This window comes from Carettochelys insculpta, chromosome 4, assembly GCF_033958435.1.
Source record: "Carettochelys insculpta isolate YL-2023 chromosome 4, ASM3395843v1, whole genome shotgun sequence".
Classification (NCBI taxonomy): Eukaryota; Metazoa; Chordata; order Testudines; family Carettochelyidae; genus Carettochelys; species Carettochelys insculpta.
The window spans coordinates 87,880,795-87,893,912 of NC_134140.1; the positions used below are offsets into that span (position 1 = coordinate 87,880,795).

General features: G+C 45.3%; 1 protein-coding gene across 1 annotated transcript in view; it reads right to left on the reverse strand.

Annotated features, from left to right (window-relative positions):
- SMARCA5 (SNF2 related chromatin remodeling ATPase 5) overlaps positions 1 to 1,158 on the reverse strand; it is a 47,480-nt gene extending 46,322 nt beyond the window's left edge. The window contains exon 1 of the mRNA XM_074993263.1: positions 823 to 1,158. Within this exon, the coding sequence (XP_074849364.1) occupies positions 823 to 960 (138 nt within the window). The 5' untranslated portion in view covers positions 961 to 1,158. The remainder of the gene's footprint in view (positions 1 to 822) is intronic.
- Between the last annotated feature and the right edge of the window lie 11,960 nt (positions 1,159 to 13,118).

The window sequence follows — 13,118 nt, forward strand, 5'->3', positions numbered from 1 at the left end:
GATTGTGAAGACTTCAGCTTCACTGATTTTTTTTAAATGAGTCAAAGGGCAGCCTTCGATATTTCCTGGTCCTGTTTCAGTCTTCATCTTCCTAGCAGTCGTTAATAAGGGCGCGGGGTGGGGGGGTGGAGAGGATCTCTTGCTTGAATGGATTGATGTACACAGCACTCAAAGAGCTGAGAAGCAGGGCAGGGCACAAAAAAGAACCGCACCGCTGTTGGGGCGAGAGACAGGAGTCTACTTTCTGCTGCAGGGGTAGGAAGCATTTACAACAGCTGCTACCCGCTTCCCAGCCCCTCGGACACTCCCACTGCCCCTAAACCCAAGAGACGCGAGCGACGCGCGTTTCCTGACCCTCCCCGCCCCCCAATTCATTCATGAAGCCAGGGGAGGGAGGCGACGCGCACACGCCGTGCGAGGTAGGCGGTCAGCTAGGGAGGCGCCTCGGCTCAGTTCGGCTCGGCTCCACTCACACGTTACTGAAGGCGCCTCATCCGTCCGCTCTATTGTCTCTGCCCCACGCGGCTCAAGCAGCAGCCGGCCCCAGCCCTCGTGGCGCAGCTGGGCGGAGAGAGAAAGGCTCGAGAACCGGTCGCCGCGCGGCTCCGGGGACAGACGGGGGTGGCTTTGCCCACCTCCGCCGCAGGGGTGTCGGACAAAGGGACCCCAAGCGTCCCGAGGGACCGTGGGGCCTGGCCAGGAAAACACGAAGCGGAACTCGGGGGGCAGCTGGAGAACTGGGAACTGGGACCCGGGGCAGCGCCGCCACCCCCACGGCGGCCCCTGCCGCTCACGTCCCTCCACGGGGGTGGGGTGACTCACCTCCATATCGGGGTTTCCTCCCGCGAGAGACGGGGCCCCCGCGACTTCGCCGCCGTTGTTGGCGGTTGCGGCGGGGGGCGCAGTGCTAGCAGAGGAGAGGCTCTCATCCGGCGGTGGCTCCTGCTGCCCAGCGGACATGATCCCGGCGCGCTCGCCCCCTACACAAAACCGGCCCGGGAGCCCGCTGGGCGGGGAGAAGCGGCCCTTAGCGCACTACGGACAGGAGCGGCTGAAGGGGGCGCGGAGCGCCGCTCACACGCTCCGCGCGGACAGACCCCCGATCGCTACTGCCACCCCGGCTTTCTCAGCGCGCTCCCCACCAACCAGGAACCAACCGAGCCGGCTTCCAGATCTCGCGAGAAGTACTCGAACAGGGCGCGAACGCGCGTGCGTGGCCAACGCGGCTCTGGTTGGGTTTCCCTCCCTCCCACTAAGCGCGGCTCGTAGTACGAGCTGGAGGGGGGGCTGTGCTCGCGCAAGGATAAGCTCAGGTTCTGTGCGTCACTTCCCCCCCCCCCCCCCCCAACACACAGAGTAACAGGAAGGGCGAGGCGGAGCCTAACTTTAGAGCCCCGCCCCACCCCATAAAGCTTCTCGAAGCGGCGGCTAGTGCCTGGTGGCTGTTGCGTAGGGACAAGCTAGGGAGGAGCGCGCGCTGTCTCCTGCAGCCGTTACAAACTTGACAATCGCGGTAAGGGGCTGCGGGGTTGCGCATTTGGCGGGGAGCCCGGGCTCCTCTCAACCCTTCAGTTGAGGGAGCAAGTCCATTCCTCCGGCCTCTCGCTCCTCTCTCCCCTCAGGGCTGAGAGGACAGGACTTCACCTGTGCATCAGGGGACAGTGCCGCTTACGTAGTCTGGCTCAACTGCCCCACCCTGGGATTCTCCACAGCTTGGGGGACTTACTCAAGCGGCCCGGTGCAGAGCGCCCTGGCAGCCCTTTTGCTGACTACAGCTGTTTGGTGTAATAGCGACTGGCTACGCTATCGCCAGGAGAGCTGTCCCAGCCCCAGAATAACACTACACCCACAGAGGAGCACTAGCACCGTGAATAGGAGAAGTGCTTTCCATGTAACTATGTTACATTGCTCAAACTTTCTTGGGGGGGGGATCACACGCTCGAACCACAAAAGTTTTAGCCACAGAAATACCAGGGTAACTACAATGTGAGCCGTGCTTTCAGTTCTTAAATAACAAGCTGTGTAGCCTTTTGGAGATTGACAAATTAATCTGAAGGAGGTTTTACCTATGAAAGTTCATGACCTAATACATTTGTTGGTCTTTAAAGGTGCTACAAGACTGCTTGTTATTTGAGAAGCTACAGACTAACCCACCTACACTTTTAAGCTTATTTTAAATTCTTAGATATCTTCAATTTCTGCAACCACCAGTAGGCTTCAGTAGTCCTATTCAGGAGTTTAGGAATTTTCTACATCTATGCTATAAGATAAATTCAGTTCTATTAAAAATGGTTTTGTAACACTGGGTTTACAAAATTTGAATTTGAGTATCCTCATCTCCCCACAAAGTTGAGTCAGTGCTGCCCCACTGACTTTTGCAACAGTGCACTGTGTTAATCTGTCCCACAGTTCCCTCAGCCCTGTAGCATTCTAGGTTTTTTCGGCTGGTGCAGTTGGGGGAAAAAAGGCCCTGCAGGTGGTTATGGGAATGTGATGTCATCTTCCCACATTGCACTGCCCTCATTCCCCTCCCATGGAAAGCAATGGTCATTTTTTTAGAAGATGACTTTCCCCCTGGTGACAGCCAGCCCCCCCTCCCCCCCCCCCAAAATCTTTGGTGTAGGAGGGGAGACTTCTCCCCCAGGAAACAGCCAGCCCTTGCAAACTTTGCCGCAGGGGGAGGCTCCCCTCTACCCTGCCCCCAGGTAGACAGACCCCAAAGTCTTAAATTTGCAGGCCTCCTGTTACCTTACTTCCTGAGCACCTGGAGCACATCAGAGATGCAACCAGCCACAACAGACAACTGTGGGGCATTGTGGGATACATGTGGGACTCCTATGGAGGCCAATAAAACCAGTTTAAATAGAAGCTATTTCCACACTACCGTTAATCCCACCGCTTGCATTCTAACTTCCTGTTAATCCCACTCAGGTTGTTGGAGTAAAAGAGAAGTTACTCATCTTTGTGCAGTAACTATTGTTCTTTGGGATATGTCCCCATGGGTGCTCCACATCTGGTGTTGGACTCACTCCGGCATTTGCAGTTCAGATATTTTTAGAGCCATGGTCAGCATGAGGCTCCTTTCATGTTCTTTTAGTCACATATATAGTGTGGCTGAAACCAGTTCCTGGAAGCCACCCCAGAATCTGAAAAATACGAAAGGAGAAAAACTCCGGAGCAGGGAGAAAGGGTGGGTTGTGGAGCACCCACAGGGGGATGTCTCAAAGAACAATCATTACTCCACAAAGATGAGTAACTTCTCTTTCTTCTTGGGTCCCCTTGGGTGCTGCACATCTGGTGACTGAGTAGCAGTACCCTGCCAACTCCACACAGAAAACATGGAGGAGGATACCAAAGTTAGTGTTTGTCAGCCACTGAGAGCACAGCTGCTGAGAAAGGGGCATTCCCTGCTAGTTAATGGTCGGGTTCATCAGTGCCACGTCTATTGGTGCCAATGGTTTTGTGGTCAGTTCCGCTGGTCTGATTGGTACCAGTGTTTTGGGTGGTGCCATAGACTGTACAGTCAGTGCGAATGGTGCCAGCTAGGTCTTGGTTACATCCCAGGTTTTGTCAGGGACCCGTAGCCAAAGGCTTTTTGGATTTTGGCTGCTTTTCCAAAAGCATTTTCCGACATTAAAAAGGTCGTAGAGCAGTTTTTAAACTAAGAGGTGGGGGAAAGCCGATTGGTGCGGGGGAGCACCTGGATCGGACGGAGACTTCTCTTACACGAGGCTCCATAGATAGGGAACGTGGGAAATAATATATGGGCAAGATCAGATGTGAAACAATCGCATATAAAAAAATCCAACGCGTCTGTGAAAGGCGGACATATAAATAGTGGTAGTTTTTTAACGTGCTTCTACACAAATGCTAGGAGTCTGTCTAATAAGATGGGTGAACTGGAGTACCTCATATCAAAGGAGGAAGTTGACATCATAGGCATCTCAGAAACATGGTGGAATGAGGACAATCAGTGGGACACTATCATACTGGGATATAAATTATATCGGAAAGACAGAACAGGTCGTGCGGGTGGCGGAGTGGTACTGTATGTGAAGGATAATATAGAATCAAATGAAGCAAAAATCCTAAAGGAATCAAAATGTTCCATAGAATCATTATGGATAACAATTCATTCCTCTAATATGAATATGGCATTAGGAATATATTACCGACCACCTAACCAGGACAGTGATAGTGATGCTGAAATGTTAAGGGAGATTAGAGAGGCTATCAAAATAAAAAACACAGTAATAATAGGAGATTTCAATTATCCCCATATTGATTGGGTGCATGTCACCTCAGGACGGGATTCAGAGATTAAATTTCTTGATGCCTTGAATGACTGCTTCTTGGAGCAGCTAGTACAGGAGCCCACAAGGGGAGAGTCAATTCTCGATCTAGTCTTGACTGGAACGCAGGATCTGGTCCAAGAGGTAACTGTTACCGGACCGCTTGGAAATAGTGACCACAATATAATAACTTTTAATATTCCTGTGTTGGGAAGAACACCGCAGCGGTCAAACACTCTGGCATTTAATTTCAAAAAGGGGAATTACACTAAAATGAGGAAGCTAGTTAAACAGAAACTAAAAGGTAGAGTAACTAAACTAATATCCCTGGAAGCTGCATGGAAACTGTTTAAAGACACCATACTGGAGGCCCAACTTAAATGTATACCCCAAATAAAAAAACACAGTAAGAGACCTAACAAAGAACCACCATGGCTAAACAGCCATGTTAAAAAGGCAGTGAGAGAGAAAAGGGCAGCTTTTAAAAAGTGGAAGTCAAATCCTAGTGAGGAAAATAGAAAGGAACATAAACACTCCCAAATTAAGTGCCATAATGTAGTAAGAAAAGCCAAAAAAGATTTTGAGGAACAGCTAGCCAAAAATTCAAAAACGATAGTAAAATGTTTTTTAAATACATTAGAAGCAGGAAGCCCGCTAAAAAAGCAGTGGGGCCCCTTGGACGATAAAGATATAAAAGGAGCAATCAAGGAAGACAGTGCCATTGCGGAGCGATTAAATGATTTCTTTGCTTCAGTCTTCACGGCTGAGGATGTTACAGAGGTCCCTAAATCTGAGCCAGCCTTTTTAGGTGACAAATCTGAGGAACTCTCTCAGATTGAAGTGACATTAGAGGAGGTTTTGGAGTTAATTGATAAGCTGAATAGTAACAAGTCTCCAGGACCAGACGGTATTCACCCAAGGGTTCTGAAAGAACTCAAATGTGAAATTGCGGAGTTATTAACAGTGGTTTGTAACCTATCCTTTAAATCCACTTTGGTACCAAATGACTGGAAGACGGCCAATATAACGCCAATGCTTGAAGAATAGTAGTGGTCTCTAAGTTTGAAATAATGGTATTTGATGTGTGAACAGTCACAATTTAAAATTGAGCTAGGAGCCTTAGATTCAAATTTATGCTGTAGTGTAGACGTAGCCTTAGACTGATGACAGATCTAATTACCATAGCCCTTATCCCTACACTAGGTGGAGGTGCAAGGAATTGAAAACTAGATTTCTTGGTGCCCAAAGATGCTGATAGGTACACGATGACATTTTCAAAAGTATGTACATACTCAGTTTTGTTCGAGAGTTAGGGACTTAGGTGCTTCTGAAAATACCAGTGGAGGCCTAGCTGCAATTTTAAATGTCTAACTATCGTTTAAAATCTACCTCAGTTTCCTTGCAGCAGCAATCTATGGCTTGTAATTCTTGTTTCTTCTGTTAAAGAATGAAATTGTGGGAAATAAAACCTTCGTAGACTAATATTATACCAATTTGGAACTCAAGCTTGTAGTAACTATATGTGTCGTTAGACAGTTTTTTGAAAAATTCAATGTCTCTATGATAGTGCATATACACATATAAAGATGCTGAGCTATTAAGACTTTCAGCTACCTCGTGGTTACCTAAAATCCATCATGTACATAGTCTGTCGTGTCTGACGATGACATCTTCAGCTTGCACAGGCTCATCGGTTGTGGACTTGCATGTGGCTGAGGAGTCCAAGCTTTGAATGGCATGGGTGTTCACAGGGGGGGCAAGGGAATTGTCCTGGCTCTGTTGGTGTGGCTGCTGCTGTTGCTTTCTTCCTCTCATGAACATCAATGAGGTGTACGCGCTGCTGCTCTTCAAAGTTGTCATGCGCGTCATATGAGAGCACGCCAGCCTGTTCGATCTTTTGCATGCTGCTCTAGCTGATCTGGTTTTAAACCAGCATGAGCAATGTTGGCCTTCACGCAGTCTTTATATCTCTTGCAAGGCCTACCTTGATTCCTTTTGCCCTGGGAGAGTTCACCATAGAGGACTTGGTTTGGGATTCCCAACTCCTCCATTCGTATGACGTGCCCTGTCCAGCGAAGCTGGGCCTTCAGAATCATGGCTTCAGTGCTCGTGGTTCCTGTGCTGTGTGGGACTTCCAGGTTTGTGACTCTGTCCTGCCATTGAACGTGCAGTATAGACCTCAGGCTGTGTGTGTGGAAGCGCTCCAGCGGTTTTATATGTTTTCTGTACAAGGTCCAGGTTTCACAGCCATACAGGAGACTGGTCAGTACTACAAGGACTACAGCCTTGTACGCTTTCCGTTTAGTGGACTGTCTGATATTGTGCTGATTCAACGCTGGCACTCTCAGACGTCTTAGTGCCTGGCTGGCCTGGCAGATTCTGGCATTGATTTCTTTGTCAAGGGAACCATCATTGGCTATCACACTGCCAAGGTACTTGAACTCCTCTGCTGTTTTTAACTCTGTTTTTAACTCTGTTTTTTCAATAAAGATTGAAATGGGGAGAACAGCAGATCCTGGAGTGGGTTGAAACAGTACCTCGGTCTTTCCTAGGCTGATGGTCAAACCAAAGAGGCGAGTGGCATTAGCAAACTTGTTGACAATGAGCTGAAGATCAGATTCCTTGTGTGCCCTAAGTGCACAGGTGTTAGCAAAAAGGGCTTCAAGGATGAGCCTCTCAAGCATCTTGGTTTTAGCATTCAGATGACAAAGGTCGAAAAGTGACCCATCAAGTTTGTATTTTATGTAGACTGCATGGTCCAGGTCCCTAACTGCGTGGCTGAGGAAGCACATGAAGAAGAGGTTGAATAACACTGGAGCCAGCACGCACCCTTGCTTCACACCATTGGATATCTCAAATGGATCTGAGGACTCGCCCTTTGAAAGAAAAAAGCCAGTCATGTCATCATGGGACAGGCATATGAGGTTAATGAATCTTCTCGGGCAGCCAAGTTCTGACAGGATAATCCACAGGGCTTCTCTGTTGACGGTGTCAAACTCCTTGGTCAGGTCTATAAAGACAGCGTACAGATCCATGTTTTGCTCTATGCACTTTTCCTGGACCTGACGAATAGCAAAGATCATGTCAATGGTGCTGCGGCCTCGGCAAAAACCACACTGTGCCTCTGGTAGGTTCTCTTCTGAGATGCTGGTGATCAGACGGTTGAGGATGACTCATGCCAAGATCTTCCCAGCAGTACAGAGAAGGGAGATGCGCTGGTAATTTCCACAGTCAGCTTTGTTGCCTTTGTTTTTGAAGAGCGAGATGATTGTAGCATCCTTAAAGTCTTTGGGCATGTCTTCTTCTTCCCAGATGCTGATCAAGATGTTGTGAAAGGCTTCAAGTGACACTGGTCCTGCTGTTTTTAAAATTTCAGCGGGGTACCATCCATCCCAGGGGCATTGCCAGAGCTGGTCTGGCTGATTGCCTTTTTGACCTAATCCACTGTAGGGGGCAGGTCAGGACTGTCTAATGTGGGTTTCTGAGGGGTCTGGTCTAGGGTCAAAAATGGCGGGTCTGTTGAGGAGGTTGCTGAAGTGCTTGCTCCACCTATTGTTGATGCTGTTCTTCTCCCTCAGAAGGGTCATGCCATCTGCAGACAGGATAGGTGTAGTACTTGGCTTTGAAGGTCCATATATAGCTTTGATAGCACTGAAGAACACTTTGGAGTTCTTGTTTCAGCGTGGTATTGGACTTCAGCTTTACTCTCCCACCACTCATCTTGCATTTTGCGAAGTGCCATTTGCGCCTAAGAGCTAAGTGTGACCTCAACAGAGAATGAAGCATCCAAGCAAAAATGTAACCCTGATTGGCTACATAGTATCTTCATTTACAACAGTCCTCAACAGAGAATGAAGCATCCAAGCAAAAATGTAACAAACAAGCTGAGGTTCTAAAATTATTAGTATGTGAAAGCAGATGACTTGAAAATGAGTAGACAAGGATGAGAGGTAAAGGTGGCAGCACTCAAACAGTTTTAGAGAAAGATCACATTGTCTGACATAAAAAGTAAGAAGGTACCTGAACTGAAGAGACTGCACTGACAGAAGAACAGATGGTAATCAGCTAAGGGTTCTGAAAGGGTCTGAACCCTAAAAAAAAAAAAAAAAAAAAAAGCCACACTTCTGTATCCATTACATGGGGGAGGATTGGTCACAAGTATGAAAAGTGAAGATACTAAAGAGGATATGCAGTACAGGATAAACCTCTCTAGTCCACCATCCTTGGGACCTTTCTGATGCCAAACCTTGGGAGTTCAGTATTATCAAACAGCATTACCAATATGTCCACTGCTTACTGAGCTCTTAGAAGACATTTGGGGTAAATTACAGCTAAATAACAGCACAGAACACTGAGATCCAGAACTGGTCTCTGTATACAAAACTTATGGGACCATGGGAAATTTGGCCACACCCACAATAAATGGCCACCTGGCTAACTAAAATCATGCCAGAGCACAGATGTTGCTGGACTGAAGAGTGCCAGATTAGAGAGCTCCAATCTGTGTAAGTGAAATGGTAGAGGACTTAAATGAGGCACACAACTTGTGTGGGCCCTCTACACTGTGGTGAATTTCACTCTACATGATGACCATCACTTTTTCTTAAAATTACAAAGTCACTAAGTATGCCTATTTGGAGGTGTCAGGAGAGGTTTCTTGAGATGTAGCCCAGGAATGGAATTCTATAATACATATTTATTCATGTAGAATATAGCACAAATGGGTGAATATAGCACAAAGAATTCCAATATTGAGCAAACACTGACACATCATAAAGAGTTAAACTGAGTCCCCCAATCCTTAGCTGAAATGTTTGCACAAAATCTTTCAGAATTTTTGCACAGTGAACATATTTAATGAAAAATAAGAGCTCACTCATTCATTAAAATATTCATCACAAATAGTTTCCCGATGTAAGTAAAGATAACTTGCCTAAGTAAGAGCTGGAGGGTTGGGTGACAGATTTCCAGAATCTCAGCCCTTAGCCTTAATGCAAAAAAATTCCCTCCCTCTCATGCAATAAAATCCAGGGCTGCTTTCTATTATACAATATATAATCCATTAGTGAAACCACAGGAAAAAAGAAGAGTGAAAGAGTAACCAGAAGAATTCAATGTATAGTGAAAGTCTGTATAGCCAGTGAAGTTTCTAGCCCTACTTACACTACCAGCTTTTGGGAACAGGGGGTTGTCTTTTTTATGGGCAGGTCTACACTAAACCTGAAAAATTGATCTTAGATGCATAGTTTCAGTTACGGTAATCGCGAAGCTGGAATAAATGTATCTAAAGATCTATTTACCAGGCTATTCTCACAGCAGAAGGTCTATGGGAGAAACTCCCTGTTGATCTCCCTTATTCCTCGCGAGAATGAAGAATATCAGGATTGACTGTTGAGCTCCAATGGTTTGATTTAGTGCATCTCCACTGGATGTGCAAAACTGAACCCCAGAAGATTGACCCTGACTGGGTCAATCTTCCAGTAAGGACAGATGTACTCTAAGTGTAGGTACAATGCCTAGAACCATGGGCTCCTGGTCCCTGGTTCAGTCTCCTACACTCTAATACAAATAACAATAGGTGAGTATACCTTTAACCCCTGCCCCCACAGCATATTTCATCCCATCCTTTTTTAAAAGAACAAGTTGGATAATTTTGCTTCTACCTTTGCTATTAAGTAAAACTTTTTTAAAGACTTTTACCTTCTTTCTTGTTAGATGGGATACAACTCTCTAGAAGATCATTGATGCTCCTTCTGGCTTTGGTCACTGGGTTCACCTCAAACAGTTCTGTTCAATGAGCTGAGCCTGCTGTGGATGATCTGAGGAGCTTGATTACTGGAATTTGTGAGGGACTGCCTTCCATATACACAAGGGGGAGCTCATCACCAACCAACAGATACTAGTCTGTCTTGTGGTGCTCTCATAACAGGACTGGGCTGCAGTGTTGCCAACTCACGATTTTATCATGAGTCTCAATTCTTGTTTTCCTTACAGTCCCAGCTCCCAGTATCAAGTGGATATAGGATTTCAGCCTTCTTTCATTCCTAAAGAAAAAGTATGTTTTTCGACTGTAGAGAGAACTTTCAGTGCAATTTAAAAGCTAACCATAATTTCAGGAAGCTAACTTTGAGTACAATACTGTAATGAATGAATGCCTGTAAACTTTACAGTGTAAAGGGTTATCAGAGGATTCTCACCAGGCCGTCGTCAGGTAAGCCAATGGGAGGAAGAGAAATTCTTTTAAATTGAGAACAATTGCAGTCTGAGGGGTTTTTGTCTGTGTGGCTGATGCAGAGGGGTCAGAGAGAAATGATTGCTCCTAAACAGCTAGAATGAATCCAGTAAATATCCTGGTCACCTTATGATCAGCCATAGATATGTAAATAGAAGGGTAATGTTTAGTTATTTTGGAACTTGATGTGGCATTGCTCTGGTTAATGATTTCTTTCCCCTGTACTCTGTAACTTCTAAGATGACTCCCAGGGAAATAATTCTCTGTTGTTTGAGTGATTTCTTTCATTTTGTGAATTACCATTTTTTCCCCTCAAGGCAATGATTTGATCCCTGTGTCCTAGAGAGGAGTCTGTGTATATTCATGCCTTAGACTGAAAGGTCAGCGATCAGATTATATCTTTGTTTCTAAGATCTCTCCTGAGGGAAGGATTAAGAGCTTGGGGTACCCCACAAGGAGACATCCTAAGTGTGTCTTCCTGGGTTAAAGTTAGTTTTCTCCACGTGGGTGGTGGCAGTCTACCAAACGCAGGATGGGAGAATCTGTGACCTGGGAGAGCTTTTTAAGTAGAGCCTTTACAGGCAAGGTATTTATTTATTTATTTTTGAACAACTGCACTTTCTGCACTCTGTGCGTCAGAGTGGGGAGGCAGCTCTGACAGCTGGTTTGAACATTTTGCTGTCAATATATTATAATTGCTAACTTATTTAAAAACTGATTTTGAAAATGTACCAGAGCCTTCGTACGTGCACATTATACTCTTGCATTTTTGTAAACTGGCCATGATGGCCTTAATATGTAACCATGTGGGAAGTCTCAGTGGAAATACTAGGATTATATGACTTTCTCACCAGGTTTGAAACACTAGACCAGGGCAGCATGGGTATGCTTGCAGTTCACCTCAAGGATGTCAGTTCAGCATCTTTCATTGGCACCAGGAGGCAAGAAAAAATCCCAGAAGTTTCCAGTTGTGCAGCTCTGGTGGATCTACCCAAGCCCCTTCCTTTCAGAAGGGGCATGTTAAGAAGCAGGTTCAAAAGATGCTAATGAGACGCTGCCTCGAATATGCAGTGCCTCATTAGCATAATGGCAGCTGTGGCTATTTGAAAGTGCAGCTTTCGAATTTCACGCCCCTGTGGAGACAGGGACCTTCCAAATGGACCCCTCAGTTTTTGAAAGCCCCTTCTTCCTAACACCACATAGGAAGAAGGGGCTTTTGAAAACTGGGGTGTCCTTTTGGAAGGACCCTGTCTCCACGGGTGGCGCACGATTCAAAAGCCGTACTTTCAAACTGCCGCAGCTGCCATTATGCTAATGAGGCTCTGTATATTCATGGCAGCACCTCATTAGCATCTTTCAAACCCGTACATTAACATGCCCCTTTCAAAATGAAGGGGCTCATATAGACACAGGGTATACGTTTCTAGTCATGTGGCTATCCCAACATAACTATGGGCTAGGGAACCAAGAGCCAATTGTCTCTAAATGATACTGCCCATAAAAGTATAAAGAAAAGGCTACATAATTTAGGAACCTATTGACTTTCAAAATCAGTAAGTGCTGGAAATTTTGTATCAAATAAGTAAAAATAGGACATTTATATTAATGCCCCCCATTTTGCTGATTTGAGTAGAAGTAGAAACACACAGCAACTTTTGGCCACACTTAAAATTTTTTCAAGAATAAATGCTCTATATTTTAAAAATCAGCACCCTTGTCTGTAGATAAGCTTCTAAAATAGCTTGAACATCAAAACATGGGTTTCAGTACAATATTTTAGAGAAAATGTTAAGTCTTTATACAGTCCTCTTGTTTTGGAACCAAGAAACTTTATTTCAAAATGTAAAATCATTTGTAAAAGCAGTAGTTACCCAGAGAAATATGATTCAATTTGATATTATGTTTCTTCTGTGGCAGGGGTCTGGCTTTCAGTATAATATTACAAAGAGCAACCAAGGCTCCTGGATACATGGCATTACACTGCACTTTTCCTCCTCACCCACACGCATCACCGAAAGGCAGATAGAAAAAAGCCTAAAACAGCATATTTTAAAACCTTTCACATAACAATGTTCAACTTTAATAGGTCTTTCCAAGCTGGCTGTGCATGTTCTCATTTATTATTTGTTTTGCTGGTAGAATTTTCCTGGGAAGGGCTGAGATAATACTGATGTTGCTATTAAATACCCTTATACAGATATCCAGAAAATGTGCTGATTGGCTGTAGGTCAGTGGATCCCAATGTTTTCACTAGTGCAGACCCCCAATCACTTGCCCAAACCATTTGCACACCCCATCAAAGCCAATTCTAGCCACTATGTACACTTCATTAAGTGAAAAAGGAAACTATAACATAGATTTTGTTGGACAGCAATTAATAACATTATTGGAAGATACTTAATTTAAAAAAATAGATTGTAACTTTGCAATTTATTTAAAACTTATTTTTTATGATCATTTTTATCTTTATTTTTTCATGGACCCCCTGCTAAGCCCTCGTGGACCCCCAGCAGTCTGTGGACCATAGGTTGGGAACCGCTGTTGTAGGTAAAAATTATGAAAGTTCACTGGAAAGTTAAATTTGACAGACATTA